At 47.1% G+C, this 24256-nt stretch overlaps 1 protein-coding gene across 6 annotated transcripts in view; it reads left to right on the top strand.

The window, feature by feature from the left end:
• SLC8A1 (solute carrier family 8 member A1) overlaps nt 1-24256 on the top strand; it is a 127208-nt gene that overhangs the window by 8889 nt on the left and 94063 nt on the right. For all 6 annotated transcript variants that reach the window (XM_030490727.1, XM_030490725.1, XM_030490723.1 and 3 more), the window contains exon 2: nt 1813-3648. In XM_030490727.1, coding sequence (XP_030346587.1) covers nt 1850-3648 — 1799 coding nt within the window. In that variant the 5' untranslated portion in view covers nt 1813-1849. The remainder of the gene's footprint in view (nt 1-1812; nt 3649-24256) is intronic.

Genomic DNA, 24256 nt, shown 5'->3' with positions numbered 1-24256 from the left:
GCCCCTGCCCTAATGAGGAAGGGTGATTTCTGTGTCATGGGTGATGAGGAGATATGTGGTGGTGACCAGGTGCTTTTCTTCAAGCTGATGTTGGTGCACCCTTGCTTAGGAGGGTAAATGCTTCTCCCCAGGAATACCTGCCTGGCTGTACTTCTGCAGTCAGCGATGCAGCATGGATGTAGCCTGCTTCATGGTGGAGAGCCAGCCTGGTTCCCAGCTGTGCTGTGGAACAAGCACTTCTTAAGAAGGAAGAGGGAAGGTGTGCTTAGCCATCCTGCTTGCGTCACGCTCGCTGTGATGGGGCCCAGGTGACAGCTGGGATGCTGTCACTAGATGCTGCCTTTAGCGTGGATGGGTTGGTCTGTGTCTCCCACTGCATGCAGCTGTCAGACCTGGCATTGTGTTCGCTGGAGACCAGGCAGATGGCAAATGGTAGGGTGAGACTTGCCAGGCATTGCGGAGGCTGGGCTTTGGGAGGCGTTGACTGGATCTCCTGCTTGTATCCCACCTCTGATACGGGCCTGGGAATGTCATCCTTCTCTTAGAAGTTGAAAACTTTCATGGCTGAAACCTTTCATTTTTATTTTTTCTTTCTGGGGTGTGTGTTTTTCGTGAGCAAAACCATTTCAGCCTTTTGTATTCTCCAGCAAAGTGAAGGTATTGATGTACTCATTTTCCTCTCTTCATAGAGACCATGTGACTAAATTAACTTGGATTAGAGAAGCGTAGTGTGGCAAAGGCTCTCCTTGAGGAGAAAAAACAGCTTTATTAACTAGGAATCTAGCTTTTATTGGCTATTAAAATTGAGAATGTAACACTGAGCATGCTCAGGTTTTTGCACTAAAGGCATCTGTTCAGTCGGTTTATGCACTGTTAACTAACTGCAAACCTCTTTAACAGCTCCTCTACACTGCTGGAAAATCCTGGAACAGGAGAAGGGCAAGTACTGCTGTTGTGCATGTTGACTGATGTAAATGGAGTGAGAAAGGCCCTTGAAGGGGAAGCCGTCAAAGCTGACCTAGTGGGAAAAGAGCACAGGAACAGGTTTCCTCTTGAAGCATGCCAAGAGAGCCAGGCTTGGATGCATATGGGGTTCTTTCTAGTTTCAGAAAGGTGCAAAGTGATGCACTGTGGAAGGAATGGCTCCAAAATCATTAATTAAAGACTGCCCTTCTGGTGCACCTTATGACCAAGTTACTGTTAAGAATAAGGTTTTGCCAGGGCTTGAGCTCACTTTGTGCAGAATTCTGATGTGGAGTAGATGCCTGGGAGGATTGTGAGCAAGAAAAGGCTGTGAAATACGTAGTTTACAGTGACTAAAAATGGCAAATATAGAAAGATATATATTTTTTTATAACAAGGGGGGATAATAGATTTCCCTGTCCTCTCCTGCTCTTACCCTCAACTCCAGTGAGTGAGTGCACTGTAATTTTGAAATGGGAAACACTTCTGCCATCTGTGAAGCAGAATGATAGGCTTTAATTAGATGAGAAACAAGAAAATGCAATTGAACAAATAGGCTTTCAGCGAAGAGAAAGAGAGTGGCACTAAACATCATAGTAGCTAAAGGGGGAAGGTGCTGGCCCACTGGTAGCACCTGAATCAGTCCTTGTTCAGATAACTGAACTAGATGATTTGTACATGGAAAACTGCAGTAATAATAACACAAATGGGCTCATTAGATGTGTCTTCTTGAGTAACAGGGTAAGCTGATTATATGTTTGGAAAGCTGAGAAATAAACAGGGTGTAGAGGAAAAATCTGTTCTCTCTGGTCAGCCTCACTTAACGCATCTTTCCTTTTGTCTCTGCAGGTTGAAGACATTTGGGACCTGTTCTGAGGAAGCGGCCATGTCGCAAGCAACTCACTCACCCACCTTCCCAGTGAGCTTCCAACTCCTGAGCATTGTGCTGGTGTTGCTCTTCCATGCAGATGGCATACATGCAGAGGGCCCCAGTGAATTGCCTGTGAATGACACCGAGGAATGCACTGGCTCATACATCTGTAAAAAGGGTGTGATTTTACCAATATGGGAACCACAAGACCCCTCATTCGGTGACAAAATTGCTCGGGCAACGGTGTATTTTGTAGCGATGGTGTACATGTTCCTGGGAGTATCCATCATAGCTGACCGCTTCATGTCCTCCATCGAAGTCATTACATCCCAAGAGCGGGAAATAACTATCAAGAAGCCCAACGGAGAGACCAGCAAAACCACTGTGAGGATCTGGAATGAGACCGTTTCCAACCTCACGCTAATGGCCTTGGGCTCGTCTGCCCCTGAGATTCTCCTGTCTGTTATCGAAGTGTGTGGCCATGGCTTCACGGCAGGGGACTTGGGACCAAGCACAATTGTGGGGAGTGCTGCATTTAACATGTTTGTCATCATTGCGATCTGTGTTTACGTGGTTCCAGATGGAGAGATAAGGAAGATCAAGCACTTGCGAGTGTTTTTTGTTACAGCGGCCTGGAGCATCTTTGCCTATACTTGGCTTTACATTATTTTATCTGTGTCTTCTCCTGGGATTGTGGAGGTTTGGGAAGGCTTGCTCACCTTCTTCTTCTTCCCCATTTGTGTGGTGTTTGCCTGGATAGCTGACAGGAGGCTTTTATTTTACAAGTACGTCTACAAGAAATACCGAGCTGGCAAGCAGAGAGGCATGATCATTGAGCACGAGGGTGACCGGCCCTCCTCCAAAGCTGATATTGAGATGGATGGAAAGGTTGCTAATTCTCACGTGGAGAACTTTTTGGATGGGACACTGGTATTGGAGGTAGATGAGAAAGACCAGGATGATGAGGAAGCCAGGAGGGAAATGGCTCGGATCCTGAAAGAGCTGAAACAAAAACACCCTGACAAGGAAATTGAACAGCTTATTGAGTTGGCCAACTACCAGGTCCTAAGCCAGCAGCAGAAGAGCAGAGCCTTTTACCGCATTCAGGCTACTCGGCTCATGACAGGAGCTGGCAATATCTTGAAGAGACATGCCGCAGACCAGGCCCGCAAAGCTGTCAGCATGCACGAGGTCAACAGTGAGGTGGCAGAAAATGACCCCATCAGCAAGCTTTACTTTGAGCAGGGGACCTACCAGTGTCTGGAGAACTGTGGCACGGTTGCCCTGACCATCATTCGCCGAGGAGGTGACTTGACCAACACAGTGTACGTTGACTTCCGGACAGAGGATGGGACGGCCAATGCTGGCTCTGACTATGAGTTCACTGAAGGGACAGTGGTCTTCAAGCCTGGAGAGACCCAGAAGGAAATCCGTGTTGGCATAATCGATGATGACATATTTGAGGAGGATGAGAACTTCCTGGTCCATCTCAGTAATGTCCGTGTGAGCACTGAGGCGTCAGATGAGGGAATTCTTGAGGCCAGTCGTGTCTCAACACTTGCCTGCCTGGGATCACCGTCTACTGCCACCGTCACCATCTTTGACGATGACCACGCTGGCATCTTCACTTTTGAGGAGCCAGTAATGCACATCAGTGAAAGTGTGGGGACCATGGAAGTGAAAGTGTTGCGAACCTCTGGTGCACGAGGAAATGTTATTGTGCCCTACAAAACCATTGAAGGCTCAGCCAAAGGCGGAGGGGAGGACTTTGAAGACACCTGCGGGGAGCTGGAGTTCCAGAATGATGAAATAGTGTAAGTGAAGGTTTTATTTGTTACTTACAGTCTCAGGTTCTCCTGATAGTAAATGCACATGGCTCCTAGAGCTGCACTGGAGGTGTTTGGGTGCAAGCGTGTTACAGAAAGCCATGAATGGCCTTATGTACTTTGGAGACCCTGAAATGCTGTATTCCTGCCTTGCTAACAGACCAGAGAGTGATGCCTGCTCAGGGGCACTCCAGCCCTCCAGCAGCAGTGAGGTTGGACTGGTTTGTGAGCCCAGCTTCCCACACCCTACCCATGTGCTGAGCAGATCTCTATGGCCTCAGCTCTACAGTGCAGTAGAGAACAAAACTGAGCTGGCTGTTATAATCCAGTTGCAAGCATCTGTCTTGCAAACGGCCTAAACTGAGTGTATGAATTGTGGTACCTACTTCCCTTTGGCTGTTGAAAGTCAGGTCGCTGTAATTGGGTCACAGCCTGTTCTACTGATGCTCTGTTTAGGGCTTTGGTGAAGGTAACTTCACCTCCTACTCCTCTAAAGGCTGCAGTTCTGTATCACTGGCCAATGTATGTCCTGAAATAGTACTGTCATGCAGAGAAGCCTCATGGTTAGGATGCAACTGCAGCTACATTTGGCTGCTTTTAAATGAAAAAGAGGCTGAAAGCTGTTGGAAGCTAATCCTGACTGTTGTTAGGTGGATGGTGGAAAAATTAGCGCTGTACCCTGGTTTATTACATTATGTGGAGAATATAAATTAGCCCAGTAAATTGTGGTAGAAAACATCTATCCTTGGATACGTTGTGAAGATACTTCCTTGCCCAGCTGCGGCTCTGGGAGGAGTGAGGATTGGTAGTTGCATTGTTCCAGCCTCAGGCTCTTCCTATAGTGAAGTCTGTGTCTGTACATCAGTCCCTGCCAACAGTAGACTCTGTAACACAAAACCACTGCATAGAACTTGGAGCCGTCACTGATAAAGGGCACTGCTGTGTCAAGGAAGAAGTAAATGTTCGCTTGGGTGTAGCATATCATACAACTGGTCTCTTAGGAGCTGAGACAGACCCATGATGAGTACCAAGAGAGAGCCCTATGTTCTGTAACTCCTCTGTGTGTACAGGGAGAATGAAGCAAAAGGGGAAATCATAAAACTTCTTGAAGTAGGGGGAACAAAAAAAAGGTTTTGTAGTTCTCAGGAAGGGTATTAGGCCAGTTGGGGTTTTGACTTCTCAGGGAAAACTGAGCAACAACTTCACAGCTCCAGCAATCTGGAGGCAAAAACACACATGTTGCTTCACAAGGGTCGAGAGCACACAATATGTCATTGTTCCTGGCTCCTGAATGATAACTGTAGTAGCAAGGAATGCAGTTATTGAATTTTTTTTTTTCATTTTGGGGAAGCAGAGAGTTGTCTGCAGAGGCGCAATGAACTAGGCTATAAGGATACCCCCGGAAGGCTCTTTACTTTTTAACCAGGTCACTCAGCACTAGCAAAACTGGGTTACTGGCAGGAAGACTTTGAAGTTTGGTCTCGATCCCCCTAGGATGTGACATGTCTACGTGGCAGGCCAAACATAGGGCCACAGGCTCTGGACTGCACTCAGAGGGGCTTGGGCTTCCCTTGTCTTGGATCCATCACTCTGGCCAGGACCTCTGTGCTCTCCTTCATCCAAGACAGGTAGTGTCACCTGTCTATTGGTGCTCTGGCTGGGATGTGGAGTTTTGCAGTGGGATGGTTGTGCCTTCTCCAAGGCTTTGCACTGGGGTCCTCTGCTGTGCCTCCGCTGGTGGCCTTTCCTCCGCTAGGCTATTCACTGCTGCCTTTTGCCAACAGCCCAGTAACCGAGGGGTGTGCTGGGAACAAGCTGACCACATCCTGTCGGAGCTGGTGCCTGGCCTCCCAGGGCGTGCTGGTGTGCCCTCCCCATGGTGGCAAGCCTACTAGTTCCTTTTCTTACTGGGCTGTCAGCATGTGCACAGCAAGCAAGAAACAGTGGGGGGGAACAGCTTGCTTAGAAACCCGAGGGTGTTTTTTCTGTTTAGATGCCACGGCTTTGCCATCATATCTCTATTGCCTTTAAAATATCTCTCCCTGGAATTGCAGGGAGGGATGGTACATGGGAAGCACCACTTTAGGAGTTTGCAGCCTGGTACAGATGGGGGCTTGGGGAATGAGGTGGGAAGAAGTGGCAACTGCAGGGCCATATGTTGACCAAGAGGCTTGCTTCATTCGGGTAGGAGAGGACATGTACATACTTCATTTTTCTGGCAGAAGGATGAAACTGGTTGTAGAAATTGCAGTCTATTCATGTGCCTGAAAGGCAGTAGGCACTCGTCTAAAACTCAGCTGCTACAGTCTATGTTCAAATATGGGATGGTACAATTGACTTGCAGAAAATTCCTTTCAGGTCTGTGTTTGCTAGGGCACAAATTTAGGACAGCCCTGCAGCACAAGTGCAGTGTGGTCCTGAAGCTGAAGTGCTGCTTACGGACATCCTCACTGGAAGAATTTGTTCTAATGGAGTAAAAAAATGTGCTAGCACAATGTGTGGATTATAGAGCTAAAGCCTGTTTGCTATGACATTGCTTGTTAGTGCTGTGCTTCAGCTAAAACACAGGTATGTAGAATGGTGCAATTCCCCAGCACATTTGATTCAATCGAGTTCTAAAACTTGAGGTTTTCCCGTGCTTTGGTGGTCAAGAGATGGTCTTGCTGCTCTTTCTAATGGTCTTTAGTGCCTCTTCACCGTTCTGGGCTGTATCAATCAGCTTGATAAAACTGGGTAAGATGCGTTTTTGTGGGGCACTAACAACAAAGGTAGGGCAGTGCAGGGGGACACGATGATGAAAGAAAACCATGTAAAAGCCTCTATTATTAGACTGCTGGTAAGCCCCAGCAAAATTACAAAGTCCTGTGAGGGCCCTGATCTTCCGAAGACCACTTCCTTCAGTTCCCAAAAGGCCCAGTTATGTAACATGTTTGTTTGCAGCGTCCAGAGGACCTTCCCATTTTGCAATCTGTTGATGCACCCTTTCCCAGTGCACACCGAATAGCTGTGTAACTGCCAAAGCCATGCCACTCCTGTGCATTTAAACCATGATCTCATTCTGATGCTATCAAAAAAGATGCATAATGGAGAAGGTGTTGGTCCTTCTATGGAACATTTTATCCCAGCAAACGCCTGGAAGCATCTTGAAGTGATACTTTTGTTCTCCTTGCTCCTGAAGCACAGCTTGTGTGTTCAATGGGTGCATGTTGGCAAGTGAAAGAAGTGGCATTTAAATGTGTTTTGCAAAGGGGTTAGCTGGGTTTGTGAAACAGATTGTTCCAAGCTATGTGGGAAAGCTGAAGACGTCTGATTTGGGTCTCAGCAAGGTCAGTCTTACTGATGCTCCATGGGTACCTGGGACGCTCAGACACCAGTATAGGACGGGGTGCTAAGATTTAAAGTGTAAGAGAGAGTCTTTCCTCTGGGGTCATCTTCAACACGGTGACTCCAGCCTTGTCTTTCATCTTTATTAAAGATTAAAACTTTCTTGATGAGAACATAGAGAAGATGTGTAGTTGCAGACTCTTCCTGTCCACCCATCTACCACAGCTATCACGATCATAGAAGAGGTCACTGGTTCATCTAGCCACTGTATTTTTATCTCCTGACTCAATGCCAAATAACTCAAAAGAAGTCCAGCTCCTATCTTAGAGGAGGAAGCAATCCTTCCCCCATCTGCTGGTATCTCTTCTCCTTACTGTCTCGAAACAACAGGAGGGTCATCTTTTCCAGATGTCACTGCAAAGCTATATGAAAACTGTGTGTTCTTTCATGTTCAAAACATAGGAGCTTTTCTAGAGATAACATTGCAACTGGAGTTCTATTACAATCTGCATTCTTACATCTGCACCACCACCCCTCAAAAGAAAAGTTTTTATTGCATTAATAAGTCAGTGAGGAAGGTAATGCACACAATTACAGGGAACACCAATTAAAATGGTATTTCACCTATGCAATTTACACCTGTAAATTCATGGAGAATCCTGTGTCAATAGATCCTGCTGTTCATAATATATAATTTAGCTGAAAGTTGTCTGCTGAAGGTTTAGGAAATGACACTCTTGGCCCACTGAATTTGACTTGTCCAAGCCATCTTTGGCATTTCTCTGGAAGCATAAATCTAGGAGCCAAATGCCAACAGTGATACAAGTATGAGCTAAATCCTCTGATTTTTTTAGGGAAAGTGTCCTCAGAGACCACATAGCCTCCTTCCCAAAAATCCTTTAAAATTGTCAGTGTCAATATATAGATTGTGGCAGGGGGAGAACAAAGCGGTACTGCTTTTTTAGTTTCCCCTTTTCTTTTCCAAAAGAAGCTGGGTGAGGTATTTATAAAGAAACAGCAAAAATAAAATCCTGACTCAGCACTTGGACCTCTCTAACTCAGCTTTTCATCTGTGGCCTGCAGCTTCAGATTAAAAAATGAAACCTCCAGCATGTTCATCCTTGCAGTAGGACACATCAAAGAGCAGAGTCTTCTGGTGTGGCAGAGAGACCTCTCTAAACCAGCGGAATGTGAAGCATAGACATTCTCCTTTTCACATTTCGTTGTTGAACACATTATCTCTTTGTCCGTCCCACTTTGTTTGCGTGGGTCAGTGTGCATCACCTTCATGGCTTGTACAGAGTTAATGTCTGGAGCCACAGAGTAAGATATCATAACAGACCAAGCAAAGACTAAACTCTTATTCAGCCTGCTTCCAGCACCTACCTCAGGGTCCATGACAGTGTTCGAGGCCAGGTTGGACAGGGCATTGAGCAACCTGCTCTAGTGGAAGGTGTCCCTGCCCATGGCAGGGGGTTGGAACTAGATGATCTGAAGGTCCTTTCCAACCCAAATTATTCTATGATTCTACGTTTTCCCCTCACCACTGGCAGTCTCACCTGGCCCAGTGGGACTTGCAGTCAGTTCAAATACCACCACTAGGATCTAGATCTTGGGTCCTTGGCAGGAGCACCCAGTGCCCTGGGTCTGTCTTATGGGAGGTGGCCCTGGTCATGGCCCATAGCAGGAAGCAGAGCACGTATGTCACACCAGGCTGGGGCATGGCACAGGGGACTGTTTTCACTTCCAGGGGAAATCTGAGGAGGAGAAGTTCTAGGGGCTGAAATGTTTCGCCTTGGTTCCTGAAGGCCAGAAACTGGTCATCCCCTCTTCAGGCGGGGAGATATAGCTATAACAGGGTGAACTGTGTTTTCTTTTTCTGCTCTTCATTCACACAATGTTTAGTCTTTCCTGAACCCCCCTAAAATGAGGGTTCTTAATATCTCCCAGCCATGTGCATCTCTCTTAGAACTGCTGTGCTCTTGTCTTGGTTGCACTGAGCAACCCTCACATTTCTTTAAGGAGACAGCAAAGAAACAAGTGTGAACACCACATGGTGTTCACAGATCTTCCCCTTTCTCCTGCACCCAAGCACCTGCAGGTAGTCTCCTGTGTGTACAGACTGGGCACTGAGTGACGCAGACATGGTGTGTACCCAAAAAATCACTCCGGAGTGCCATGTCAGGTCTCAAGCCTGCAATGCACATACTCACAACTGTGTCTCTAAGGGTCTTATGGCCTAATATGTTCCTCTCCTCCCCAGAGTAAGGCCAGTGGGTGTGCTCCTGTGGCATATTGTCATGGTGTTATGGGACACGTTCTGCCTGTAGCTTGCTTGAGGAGGGAGAGCATGGGATGCAGTCTGTGCTGTTTGCCCAAATAAGTCATGAAATCTAGGAACCTGATTTGGTGATGTCCCCTGTGGAGGGGATTGGGCAGTGAGGGTGTATTATTAGATGAAGCAAGTTGTGCCAGCACGTCACTGGGGGGAGTTGGGGGGAGAAGGGTGAGGACGAGAGTGGTTAGCTCTCAGTGAAGAACTGACATGGTTTTTGTCCTTGAAAAACTAATGTTGCCTTATTTGTAATGAGCTGTTGTTGGCAATTTACTGCTGCCAGCTGCATCTCTGTGGTTGATTAAGGGAGCTCGGATCTTAAATATATAATAACTCTCTGAAAGCCATTGAGAGGCAGTTATTAGCTTCATCAGGGCTGTGTACACATCCGCTGTGCTCCTTTATGAAAAGGCTACCTATTAAATGCATTGTAGTAATTTATGAAACACAGGATCTAGGCTTGTTTTAAGACATCAAAGCAGCAACTCTAACGAAGCTTGTTGGCATGGGGCAAGAGTTATCTTGGAGTGAAGTGCTGCTCTGCAGCTCCTTGCTGGGAAGATGAGGTTGGGGTTTAGGAGAAGTCCTGTCGCCCTTTGCACCCATGCCACTCTTCTTTCCCTGGCATGCACTTGAGCACTGCTGGCAGCAGCTTTAGCACCAGCTGTGGTGTGCAGGTCAACAGAGCAGGGATACATCCCTCTCCCTGCCGTGCACATGGGAGTGGCACATTTACAGTGGCAAATCCTTGAGCAAGGAGCAGTAAATAGTTGGTACACAGGACCTCGATGCAAGTGCTCAGTTCAAGTTGTGCATCTGCCTTGGGAATAGGCTTCTCTCCTCTGACACTTTGCCCTCAGATTTGACTACGGTGAATGGCACTCAGCAGTTTTCTTCCAGCAGCAGAGCTGCATTTGTGGGCTTAAAACAAGAACAGAAGAACAAAAAGCAGACAGCTGACCACAGCCGGCATCCAAGCATCTGTGCAGATGGGCAGAGAAACATCTGCTGTCATTCAAAGCCAAACAGAGAGGAGAAGCTGGACCTGGCAGACAACTGGCTGAGTCAGAAACAGACCCTCCCTGGGGAAAGAGGCTGAGCCCAGAGGCATCATCCCTCATGCTTCAGGCAGATGAAGCTCTATCAGCCGGCTTTCTGCTGGTGGGGAGATGTGATGTGCTCTGCCCCTGGCAGGCAGGCCCACCAGAGGTGATGCACATGTTTGGGTCTGCCTTGTATGTGTCCCTGCTGGCTTTGCTCAGACCAGGGACAAAATTGCATGTTCATAGCAATGACATGCACATCGTTGCCATGCAAGGGGAAACATACCTACGTTATCCCTTGTCTCTGCTCCTTCTCCTGTTCTCCAGCACTATAGGATAACTGTGTTAACCTTCACAGGGCGGTCTTGCTGAACCACCTGTATTTCTAACAGTAACCTCGGATGAGGAGCTCTGATTAAAAGTTAGTCTTTCACAGCCACAGTGTTTGTGATAGGTGGGTGCATGACCTAGCAGCAGAGGAACTAGTCAGTAAGTTACCTGCTTTGCAGTCCCAGGCATAGTTGGAGTTAAGGTCAGCCCTCTCCAAGTCATAAATGGCATTTAGCCTGGGGACATCTTGGGAGATATCAAAAACTCTACTAATAATGTTTCTGACACTGACATTGGAGGCATTGCACTGGTTTCCAAGAATGGCAATGCTGGATCCTGGGTGACAACAAATAATAACAGCATTCTCTGTTTTAAAAATATCTTAGCATAAGAGAGAAAATATTCCCACTGCTGTGCAAATAAGAGGGTGACCAGCATGTGCCTCGTCCTTCCAGTCCCTATATGGTTCCATTCCCATAGCATCTGGACTCCTTCCTACACAATCAAAGAAACAATAAAATGTGTCTGGCAGTGAGAAACAAAGCAATAAGAAAGAACGGGGGCACAGATTGGATCCCCATGAAGTGGGTGCTGGAAGGAGACAGATGGAGCTGATAGGATATGCCTGCCCCATCAGAGTAAATTGCTTTCCAGGGGAAGGTCCTTTGAGTGCAGATGCTCTCAGATGGCTGAGGACAGGGATGGAGACGGGCTGAGTGGAGTCCAGTGCAGAGATACTACATTTGGTTTTTTTCTGGATGTGGCTTAAATTTTACAGCATTGCTGTCAGGAAGCTTCTTTGCCCTTTGGAGTTCTTGAGTGATTCCTCTGGTCGTTTGCTCCTGTTACAGCGCTGGTGTGCCGTAGTCATACGATGCAGTGTTTTGGGGTCATGCAACGCGGCTCTAATTTAACCGCAGGCTCAGTATGCCCTGAGGAGAGCCTTGTCCCAGAGGCCAGATGCACCATCACCAGGTGACAAATCTGTTGTCTCACTGACTGGAACATAAGAAGGACATGAAGTTTCTTGCTGGGTCCAGAACAAAAGAAAACAAACCAAAAATGATTGATTTTCCCTAAGTTCTTTTCCAAACTCTGTTGCTTACTGCCAGGAGAACAAAATAGTTATACACTGTGCCTTTGCAAACAATTTGGAGAAGAACAGAATCATAGAATGGTTTGAGTTGGAAAGGACCTTAAGATCATCCAGTTCCAATCCCCTTACCATGGACAGGGACACCTTCCAGGTTGCTCCAAGCCCCATCCAACCTGGCCTTGAACATTGCCACGGATGGAGCATTCATAAGTTCCTTGGGCAGCCTGTTCCAGTGCCTTAACTTAGTTACCTTAATTATTGACACAGAAAGAATTTCTTCCTTATACCTAACCTAAATCTCCCCTGTTTAAGTTTGAACCCATTACCCCTTGTCCTATCACTGCAGTCCTTGATGAAATATATTGATCCATTAAAGCGTTCATCAGCCCCTCAAAATGCCCAGGTAGTCTCTACTTCATGTGCTAATGGCTCAGCTTGCTCAGCATGTGCAAGCATTTCCCCTGCCTACCCCTTCTCCCCAGCACTCACCCTCCCACTTCTGCACCACTCATGTGGCCTTGGCTCTGCCATCCGCTGACCAAGACCTTACCCGTGCTGGCTGACTGCTCCTCTTGCCAGTGTTGTGACAGATGACTTATCCTGCATGCCTTTAGATATGGGCAAGAAACATGCCCGTCTGGAGACTGCGGACATCATGCTCTGAGGAGCTGGGCGTCCTAAGCTGCAGCCCTCCTTTCCCTCTCGGCAATGCCATTTGGCAGCCCAGACTCTGATATCCTAATACGGCACAGCTCTCACATGAATGTGCAGCCCTGTCACAGCATGAGAGGCAGAAAAAAGTCTGTTCTGCAGGGAGTCTGGAATAAATAGAACTGTGATGAGCAGGGGAGAGATGCACACGTTTCATTGAGAATGGGAGGCTGGATCTGAGACAAAACCTGTTACTTTGGCTCAAGCAGGTTGGGAGCAGGTTTTGCTTTGCACCAGAGTCTGCACAGGGCTTTATATTTGCTTAGTTCAGTAGATTTGCATTCACACTTCAGGTTTGGTTATTGAAATTTATGTTCCTCCTTGGTGACTGGATATGTGATGGGACCTAGGGGGATAAAGTATCACTCCCACATAAGGTAAAAATAATATAAACAAAGTCAGTATTAATGCCACAAGCACGAATGATCCTACCAGGGGGGAAAGGGGGGCAAGTGTAACAGGAGATGATTGATTTACGTGACTCACGAGCTCTCCAGTGACCTGGAACTCAGAAGGAATCATACAAAAACCTGAAAATGGGTCAGTTTAGTAGGGAGGATTGTAACAGAGCAACGTGGGAGTGTGGGGTCAGAGGCAGGCCAAGCATGAACCGGACAAGAACTAGAGGGGAAGGAGATATCCTATCCATTCCTTAGCAATGCAGAGGGAGAAGGGGAAGGGAGCTGAACAACAGATTCCACCAAGAAGCAGATCCCTCTGTAGCCTGGACGTCTGTGTTCATGAGGCCTGCAGGTGTAGGACAGAGATGATATAACATAGCTGTCCTCACACTCAGTGAGCATACTGAAATCTAGCCTTGTGTTGTTAGGAGAATGCCTGAGGAGCTCTTTGAGCTGCTAGCAATCCCCCTGGAAGGTTTCCTGGGCAATAGGTGAGATCCGCAGGCAAGCTCAGGAGCTGCCTTCAAAAGCAGCTCAGCCAGATTAGGTCTGCTTTCTGCATCTGAAAGAGCCTAGCACAAATCATCACATTATCCATTATGGCATGGATTTGACAGATGGACCACTCGGTGGATAAGGAATTAGCTGGATGGTCACACTCAAAGAGTTGTTGTCAATGTCTCAATATCCAAGTGAAGATCAGTGATGAGTGGTGTCCCTCAGGGGTCGGTGTTGGGACCAGTCCTGTTCAACAACTTTGTCAGCAACATGGACAGTGGGATAGAGCACCCTCAGCAAGTTTGCTGATGACACCAAGCTGTGTAGTGCTGTCAACACGCTGGAGGGAAGGGATGCCATCCAGAGGGACTGGGACACACTGGAGAGGTGGGACAGTGTGAACTTCATGAAGTTCAACATAGCGAAATGCAAGGTCCTGCACGTGGGTCAGGGCAATCCCAAGCACAAATACAGGCTGGAGGAGACTGGATTGAGAGCAGCCCTGAGGAGAAGGACTGGGGGGTGTTGGCTGATGAGAAGCTCAACATGGCCTGTCAGTGGCGCTTGAGCCCAGAAACCAACCGTGTCCTGGGCTGCATCACTGGCAGTGTGAGCAGCAGGTCGAGGGAGGGGATTCTCCCCCTCTGCTCTACTCTGGGGATTCACCCCTGCAGTCCTGCATCCAGCTCTGGGGCGACAACGCAAGAGGGATGTGGAGCTGTTGGACCAAGTCCAGAGGAGGGCACGGAGATGCTCTGAGGGCTGGAGCAGCTCTGCTACAGAGACAGGCTGAGAGAGCTGGGCTTGTTCAGCCTGGAGGAGAGAAGGCTCCGGGGAGACCGTAGAGCAGCTTCCAGTGCCTAAAGGGGCTACAAGAAAATTGAAGAGGGACTTTTTACAAGAGCATGTAGTGACAGGACAAGGAGGAATGGCTTTAAGCTGCCAGTGAGATTTGGCACAGGTTGCCCAGGCTGCCCCATCCCTGGCAGTGTTCAAGGCCAGGTTGGATGGAGCTTTGAGCAACCTGGTGTAACGGAAGGTGTCTGTACCCATGGCAGGGGGTTGGAACTAGATGATTATTAAGGTCCTATGACTGTAATTCTATTTGTAAGTACCTCAAAGATAATAAGGAGATGCATAACAGGCGCTATATATATTTGTCAAGAACAAATCTTAGCAAGCCAACCTAATTTCCGTTTATGCCAGCCTTTTTGTCAAGGGAGAAGCAGTGGTTGTCATATCACTCAGCTTCAGAAGGGCTTTTAATGTTGCCTTGTTCAGTATTGTTGCAAGAAACCACTGACTAAATGGGCCACAGGGGTGATGAGGTCAAACCTGTTTGTAAAGAGAAATGAGGCACTGGATGGGATGAAAAGGTGTTCAGCAGATGCTTGTCCTGAACTGGAGCTTGTTGGGTGAGGAAGGGAGAAGTTTGGTGTATAAACTTGCAGATAAGAAGAGTGGAGAGGCTGGAAGCATTACTGAAGGTAGGCTGGGGATTTACAGAGGTGGGCTGGGAAACAGCCTGAGCAGAAGCAAGACACTTAAAGTGCTTGTGCAATAATAGTCATGAGCATAAATCCAAGTGAGAGGGCAACAACTGAGTCAAGGGGTGCCATTGTGACCCTGCAGCCAAATCTGAGCTCACAACATCATGCTCTTGTAATGAATGAGACAGACGTCATCCTGCAGATATTCATGGGGAGTGCAGCCATCCTTACATTCTGCCCAGCTGTGTCCAGCTTTGAGCACTCGACTCCAGAAGAAGCTGGGAAGAGTCCAACAGAAAGCACAGAAAATGACTAGTGGTCAAAGAAATGTGACCCAAGGTGGGAGACTGTGAGAACTGGGGCTGTTTAATTTAGAAATACTCAGGCATAGAGAAGGTCTAAGCTTTGAGCTATGTAAAGGGCAATAAGATATTCTCTGTGTCTGCAGGGTCTTGAGGAAGCAACAAAGGCAATTCAGGTTAGACAGGAGGGGAAGCTTACTCCTAGTACAGATGGGTCCACTCAGGAGTAGCTTGAGGGAGTGAGTGACCTCTGTCAACAGCAGAGGACAGCTTAGAGATAATGTTGAAAACTTTACTGAAGATACCAGATGTATTGTCTCTTTTAGGACAAGTTTGGGTCAGATGAGGTCTTGGGAACTCTTCCTCTCCTGTTGTTATGTGCTAGCCAGGCAAAAGCATCCATCATGTTAGTTACACTTCAGTCAGGTGGCCTCTGTCCTGCATGGTCTTCTGCCGCAAATGTGTGATGGGGTAACATGCAAAACAACCTACAGATGGAGCAGAAAGTCCAAATGCGTGCATACACATGCAACCTTCAGAACTTCCCTGTGGCCACCCAATCTGGGCTTTTTGCTTCCAATGAATATCTAGGACACGACCAGATATCCATTGTATTTGTCTGCCGTCTGTCTCCTTTGGTAATAATTAGATGCAATCCAAGCTTCCCTGCAGGAGAGCCCTGTCCCCATGGGGGAAGAAGCAAGGCTACACAGATTAAGGAAGCTAATTAGAGGGGACGAGAGCATTGGTACTGAAGCCCCAACAGTAAAATTTGAAATCTAGATAAGGGAGCAGTATTTAATTATATACAATTAAAACACAGCTCCTCAGCCCCCTGAGAACTGACAGTCTTGGAAAGCTCTCACCAAGGTGTTAATGAACAGATCTGAAGGCAGCAGTGGGCTAGGGGCTGTGCTTATTAAACTTCACCTGAGAAACACATCTGAAGAGAAGAGCTAGGAAAATTGCTTAGACCACGGGCTCTGTATTAGTGGTGTCCTCCCTCTCCCAGAGCAGGTAATGGGAACCCAAATCTCTGGCACTGAAAGGAAGATTGCTCTGCTCTTCCATGCGGATGGGCACAGACCATTGCAGACACCTACGCAAGGATAGGCTATCCTGAAAATGCAGGGGAAATTGGGGAGGGTCATAAATACTTGGCCTGAGAAAGAGAAACAGTGTTTGTGCCCTTCTCTCCCAATACACAGGAGAAAAAGCTATTGGCCCTGTGCCTGCCAGCCAGGGGCTTCCTGGTATCTGTCTGTTATTCCCCTTTCCTCCACAATCCTCCAAAGTTATCTTAGGTTATTTTCCCACAAGTTTGCTCTAGCCACTAAAGCAGCTACTTCATCTCTCTGCTCTTTTTTCACAGCACATATAGGGTCCCTGACTTCTGATCCTTTAGCCTGGCCTCTCCAAGCCAGGAGAGCAGTTTGATTTCCCCGTAAAATGCTTGCCTTGTGTTCAAAAATTCACTGTTGCACACAGTGCCAGCTGAGCCATCAGGCTTTGTGGGTTGCAGCAGTAGCTTTTATCTTGTAGCTGCTTCTGGGTGTTAACGTAGTAAAACCATGACGAGGGAGAGCTTGGATGGATTCATATAATCTGGCAGAGTAGAACTGCAGAACCAGCCTGAAGTTTTCCAGAATTCCTCTTCCTCAGCAACTTCAAACCCTCAAGGAAGGCTTTAGTTCAGCCTTGGGTGCTAAAGGTGGTGGTGCCCATTTTGATTTGTAGATACAAAGTGGCAAAGGGCTTCTACTTCCTGAACATAGCAACTTTGAAAAGCAAAAGGCTGGAGCTCCTTCTCCTCCATCATTGTCTCCTGGTCTTTGCCCCCACTTTCTTCTATGTTCACGTACAGAATCTATCAGTTGCATGGTTGCTTTCCTGGCAATTTGGCTGCTTTAAAATGTTGCAAGACCTGAAAGTGATGCCAGTGGCACTGGGGTTCATTTTATTTGCCTGAGCCTTTCTGGTGATGTTTTACTGTGCCGTGCCAAAAACTAAAGCTCCAGGGGGTTCTTCACTTGTGTTTCAGGTGAAAATTAAATTTCTTGTTGAATCCCAGAGCTCCAAGATTTGGGGTTTTAAGAAAAATGCTGACCAGCATCTAGAATGCCCTGTCTGGCCCTTGATGTGCCAAGGGAGAATGTACATGCTTCTGGGGGAGAATTGCTTTCTATTGTCAATCCTGCAGAGCTGGAAGGGAAGGTGGGAGGCTTGAGTTGCTTCTCAATACAAGTCTTCCTAGACCTAGTATGAATGAGCATGCTGGTCTCTTGCAAATACACAAACAGATTTCTACAAAGCACTTGCTATTGAACCAAACCAGCAGTTTGTCCTTTCAGTGATTTGTGGGGAGTCAGTAAAAGATTCAACCTGGGGAGCTCATTACACTGCTAAAGTAGTGCATTTTTAGTGGAGATGCTGGGATGGTGTTAGCTGCTGGCTGTGATGCAGGGCGAGAGGCTTGGCAGCACTGGAAGGAAACCTGTAAGAGAAGACATCTATTGCCTCTGCAGGTACAAGCACTGGCCAGGCTCACGATGGGGACAGGGCATCCAGGCCATGAAGTGGGACATGAAAGGCACTGATTTCCACCCCCAGTTACTGTAATCTCATGGCTAGGCTATAGGCATGCTGATATCATGCATCAGGTCTCAGGTACAAAGTGGAGGAGAGCAGAGTCCAGCACCAGCGAGAAGGGAGAGCCACAGCAGCCTACTTGGACACTTCACCACACACATGTTGTAAAACAGAGATGTTCTGGAAAATACAGTCAGACTCCCAGGGGTTAAAAGCCAGGCACTTAATCCTATACATCAAAGAGAGTGTAGCACTGCTCAGCCACTGCTCTGCTTCATGCGTGCAGGGCATTTGTCGCCTTCAGCAATTCCACAGCTCAGCTACAAAGCTAATTCACACCACTGCCCTTTCCTCTTGGTGTTAGTAGATGGACTTACTCATGCAGCAACTGTAGCCATCTCCAAAAGGGATGTATATACCTCAAGGTTCCCACATACCTAAGGGTTGCATATGCCTATGCCTCGGCAATTAGAGTAGGTGAAAGACTGACCAGGACAGTGCGTATATGGGAATGAGGAGGCATAAGGTAAAAAAGAGGTGAATACATGATGAAAATTAGAAAAGGAGGTGTGAAAGAAAACCTGAAATCACAGTGGTTTGTATGAGTGCTTCCTCTCAGCTGCTGGTGAGCACTTCCAGAGCTGCAACGTGCTCAGGGTGATGTTCAGCGGCTCCTGGTCCCATCAAAGCTTAGAGCAAGGTTGGGCTGCTCAAGATTGCAACAAAGAGTTGGGAAAATCTTGGCTCTTGCAACAGAATTGAGTTTGACATGCATGTTTTAAATGCATTGAGCTAATACTGCACAAGTTTCAGCTTCAGTGTGCTTGAAGGGAGAGCTCTGGCTTGGCACTAGGCAGCAACCATAAAAGCAATGAGGAAAAGAGATTTTTTCTGGCCTTGCCAAGAAAAATCACTGTGCATGGGAAAGGAAGAACTAAAGTGATCCAAATTTTCCTGCTATTGGTCAGTATTTTGGTGGCAAGGAAGTCACACTCTGTGTGGATGGGTACATGCATGTGAGAGAGGGAAAGAAAAAAGGTAACACAAAGAGCTCCACAGTTAATGTTGTTGATAATCCCTAACCTCACAGATAAAGCAGAGGTTTAAAGTTCCTTTGCTGGACATGAGGGGAAAGGTACTGATCTGTGTGAATGTTATTTAATTAGGGAAGAAAGCCTCACCTTTCAGGAAAGTTGCAACTGAATCAATTAGTTTGGAAGTCTGAAGAAATTCATTGAATTTTGGGGTTGTGGGGACTTTTTTATTATTATTTATTGCCTCACAAAAAATTCAAGTTGCATTTTGAACTGAACTTCCCTCCATTAACTCTGGAAACATAAGCAGGGGTTGGATTTCAGGCCAAGTGTTTTGAAAGCCAATCAGCAACTGTGTCAGAAGGTGAAGCAACAACACTTCAGCATCTCAATTTCTCTGTGAAAGCCACTACATTGAAAAGGTATATATCAAGTCAGGCACCTTGTGCAACAGCTCTTTGCAAGTAGGATTTGCTTCTAGCACCCTAGCTATGTGATGGAAAATCCTGCAAAGGAGCAGGTGGGAGTCGCAAAGGCACGTGTCAGCTTTGGATCTGGAGCTCAGCATGATAGTGATCTTTACCAGCAACCATGGGGAGTGAGGGTAAGGCCTGCCCTCCAGTCCTTGCTGGGGTACAGCACCCTTTGATTTGTGGCATGAGTTTTATTCATTTATTTCTTTTTGAGCTTAGGAACATGTAATAATTAGAGGAGAACTGGTGAGCTCTGATAATGCATTTGAACATGGGTAGCTTTAGGCTTGCATTTGGGTCATTAAAAATGGAGTAAAATGATGTTCTCTTTGCACCAGTTACTGTGAGCAGGGGCCTTGATTTGGCAGCAGTTATCTCCCCTACACCACTGCACTAATGACTTCTAACGCAGAAAGTGTGTCATTAATGCAATAGGCTTGTGTGAAGCTACCGTATGAAAAGGAGAGGCTGAGACAGACTAGTTTATGATGAGCTTGTAACAAACCTGGGACAGACTGAATTTAAACCCTTGGGAGGCTGGAAGCCAAAATATTTGCTGACCCATGAGGGGAAGCCCATCCCGCACGAACACCCTCTCGAGGATGAGGGCGTGCTGCAGGGTGAACAAAGTGGGTCTGGAGACACGCCAGCACAAGCATTGCTCTCTCCTGCTCCTCCCTTGGTTTCCTCATCAGCCCCATTACGAAACAGGTCACACAGTCCCAGTGCTTACAAGAGAGGGGGATCCAGCATAAAGATTTCTCTTTGGGTTTTGCCAGGAGAGGCAAAGCCCAGGAGGGTAAAACCCTCCCAGGAAAACCCAGCTCATATCTCCTGAGGATCTTCTCTGCCTACTGGTATGTTCCAGCAGCCTGGATGATACTGACATTCGAATGAGGCTTTCTTCATCACTCTGTGGTATCTCTCTGCTGGCTGCAGGCAGATTTGGTGAAGATGGAGGCCACTGATTTTTAAACATAAATGATATGCTGTAGAGAAAGGCTTCATCTCACAGCTGGTCCAAACTACAAGTACAACATAGCTTCATACGTCAAAGCTGCTCGAGATGGCCCGTAAAGGTCACTTGGCTTACCTCCCTGTGTGACAGAGGTTGTACAGGCTTGTTGGCTGTCATTCCTACAACAGCTGGAACTGGGGAAATGTTTGATTGAGGGTTTTTCCCCAGAAGTACCTCACTGCATTTTCTCCTCTCAGTGAAAATGAGGAAAATTGGAAACTCCAGAGAAGAGTACTTGGTTTTAATTTAGAAAGCTGGTGGAGGAGGAACCATATAGATTGGAGGGCTTGTTTGTTAGAGAAGACACCTGGGACAAAATAAATGTCACCCTTGCCTACTTCAGCCCTCAGTGGCAGAAATCTACATCACAACACTAACACTGGGTGACCTGCAGAGATTTATTGTGCTGAGAAGGCCCTGGGCCATGATCCTGCTGTAGGGGTGCAGGTTCAGTTGTGAGGGAGGTGGAGGTTTGCTTGCACACTGTGACAGTGGAAATGGATCACATCTCTTGAGCTGCAGAACAAAATCATCTTCAGTTTCTTCTTCTGTTGCTCTGTGCCCTGTAGCAGTGCTCTCCAAAGGAGGTTACAGCGCAGGCAGAGATAAAACTCAGCACACACTGGGACTACACATACCTGGAGCCATAACAGAAATGTTAATGAGTTAAATCAGAGCTTTTATTATCTAATTTCTCATCATCAACCAGTTTCTTGCATCTTGGTAGATAGTTGATGTGGTGAAGAATAGTTCTTGCCTTCTGGAAGCAGTCTGCCTTCTGAAATACTCCCATCAGGGATGTGTTTTTCAGGCTTGTACTTCTTCCTTCTCATTATCCTATCAACAGGAGCTTCCTTTGTACTGACTCTGCCACATGGAGGAAGGAGAATGTATTGGCCGGGAACATGAGGCCACTTTGTCTTTGCCCTGTGGATGTGGGCACTGAGGCCTTGGGCACAGCTCCTGCCAGGTATGGGGACAATAACTCCCCTTTCTGCCAGAAGAGTTGCAAGAGTGGCTGTAGCCTGGTAGAGGGAAGCCAGCCCAGCCACATTTGTGGCTGAAAATGCCTTGAAGCAGGAGGGTTAATCATAGAATCATAGGATCGGCTGGGTTGGAAAAGACCTTTAAGATCATCAAGTCCAACCTTTACCCCAAGAATGCCAAGTCCAGAATCATCTGGCCACTGCTCCTGATGGTAGGCTCCACAGCTTTTGGCAAAGGAACTCTTTTCAAATCTCAAAGCTATTGGCTGCAGACAAAGGCAGTGCATTTTTAAAGCCTAGAGTATAAAAGACTGCAGATAAACCAGAAGAGTTTTCCCAGTAGCTAAACCCCCGGGTTATATGTGTTGAAATTGTTGAGAGAAGATTCAACAAATGTTTGTAACACCCATATTTCCTACGGAGGATGCTGCATATTGAAAGAGTGCATAGAGCGCTTGCCTGTCAGCTAGGGAGTATAATGACTGGGTTGCAACTGCATGAGTCTGCATGCACATATCTAGCATTTCAGGTGTGCCTTCCTTTTCAGATCTGTCCTTCCTCATTTCCTATCCAGTGTTTGCAAGCACCACGTGCTTGGTTGTGGCATGCAGGCAGGAAGCAATGTGGACTGGTGGCCAGAGGGAACCAGGCTTCTGAGGCATGCAGAGTGAAGATTGACAGCAAAATGGCTCTGGAGCACGTGAGGAAGCTCAGAAGCACCAGCAGGCATCAAGGTCCTTTCTCAGCACATCTAGTCCTCCTGTGAGGCTGGAAAACCCCTTCTTCCTACAGAAACCTCCTGGTTTTTCTCATATTGTGCCTGTTTCCACACCATCCTCCCCTCTGTCCCACCACTCAAGTTTTCTCTGCTCACCTTCTGAGTGTCAAGGGCTCAGGAGAAGGCAGCTTGTACCCGGCCTTAAATCATGGACAGTGGGTACCTACATAAGCATAATGATGCTCCTGTTTGGCCTTGCAGGCTCCTTGCAAAAAACCTGATGTCCAGCAGGCTAAGTCCTCAGGTGTCAGAAATAAATCAGTGAGCTGTGTTTTACTAGGATCTAAATCAGGATGCCTCAGTGGCCTTTGGGCACATGCCCCAGGCTGCACCAGGATGCATGGTGGTGCATGTGTGTACAGCCTGGTGGTGCCTGCAGAATGAGCTCCTGCTGAAAACACACCAGCACTGGTTGGATAAGCCAAATGTGCACTATGATACAGCCCACATAATAGCTACCAGCAAAAGCTACTGGGGTTTGTGTTTCAAACTGCAGTTCTCAAGCCTGCATCTTTGCACTTGCCATCACTGTGAAGAGGTTTGTTGTGCTTGATGGTTGTTCCTACTCTGTAAACCCATCTTTTGCTGTGGCAGAGCTAGCTGGTGTTACTGCTGAGACCAAAATTTGGTTGGTGGTTTCATGACCGTGCCCTGCTGAGATACAGCACAAGTTACAGAAAGAGAAACAAAAGAGGGTTTGTATTTAAATAGAAATGGTTCTCGTGGGTTTGCCACCACATATGGCAGGGACATATGCAGAAATTAATTTGCTGCTGTTTGCCTAGTAACAATAAGCAGGTTGAGACAGTGTGTTAGATATCACAAAAGGAAATAAGACTTTTACAGTCTCTATTTTTTTAATTCAAATGTTCACTGCTGTTGTCTTGAAAGGGAATTGCAAGTATTGAATTGGGGGTGAGCAGGAAGGCATTCAACTGCAATGAAAAAGAAACAGGCTATCCCCAGAGGCACACGGGTTCATCTGCCTGACAGACTGCTTTATGAGATGTCCTATGCAGAGGCTGATCTCTTGATGAGGACCAAGCATTGTGAGCTCTGGCTCAGGGCTTATGAGTGTTGGCGAACTCACTTGACTGGTTCACGATTAATGTTACGGGTGAGCTGTTAAAAGCCTGCATGCAGCAGACTGAGAGCAGGAATGGCAGCTCTTTGCTTTTAGCATGAGACAATCTCTGTGGTAGAGTGCATGTGCACAGCAGTGTCTTGGTGAGGGAAAGCACTTAATATCTCAGGGTCAAAGGTGTTGATTCTTCAGAGGCTATGAACTTGTTCTTCTCTCATGGAAGGAAAACCTGCAATGCTGCTTTTCAAGCCCATTTGTGAGCATACATCCCTACTCTGTGTCTCACCTAAGAGGCAACGTCCCTGCCTTCCCAACCACACAGCAAAGCCAGAAATAGTGACTCTTCCAGCATTACAGTAAACCTGAAATCTGGGAGGTAGGCAACAAGCTGAAGGGGAAGGGAGGACACAGTTGACATCCGTGGTGCTAGGTTTACAAACACTCAGCTAAAGGCAGAGGAGGACAAGAAGAAAACACCACTGTGCCAGCCAGGCTCCAGTTTGCTAATCCCTGGATAGTGAGAAGGACATTGCGCCAGGCTGTGTGCCCCACACTGGGGACATCTCCACCCATGTGCTATTGCTCCCAGCCACAGGAGAGGCAGCTATAGGAGTATGTGTGACACACGAAGCACCTGTCTGAGTAAAGCTCCACAGCGCATTTCCTGCTGCTGTGGAGAGACACTGGGGGATTCTTAAAATAATTTGAAATTCTAGTGGAAAATGAGGACTTTTGCTATCAGAAGATTTTATTCACAATGTGTAAGTCATAGTCACTACTGCTGTCTGAAGCAAAGCATTTCAATGCCTTTTCTAAGTCCACCTTCATGCAGGAGTTGGTTTTGCTCTCATTTCTGCAAGCCTGAATACCAGAAAATACCATTCTCCTATTTGCCACTGAGCATCATACAAAATGCCCTGCCTCTGGTTGGCGGGGCCTTACCTCAAGAGTGAACAGTGGGTCCCCCGATGACTTTGCAGTAGTTAATAGTGCTTTATAATTCGGAACTGCCGTTGCAGGCACGCAGGGATGGGGGACGTCTCTGTGCATCTCTAGTGTGATGTGCCCTGTTGTACACGTGGTTGCAAGTGTGGCATGCCGAGA

The sequence above is a fragment of the Strigops habroptila genome, chromosome 6 (genome assembly GCF_004027225.2).
Source record: "Strigops habroptila isolate Jane chromosome 6, bStrHab1.2.pri, whole genome shotgun sequence".
Lineage (NCBI taxonomy): Eukaryota > Metazoa > Chordata > Aves > Psittaciformes > Psittacidae > Strigops > Strigops habroptila.
This window is presented reverse-complemented; position numbering and strand designations above follow the sequence as displayed.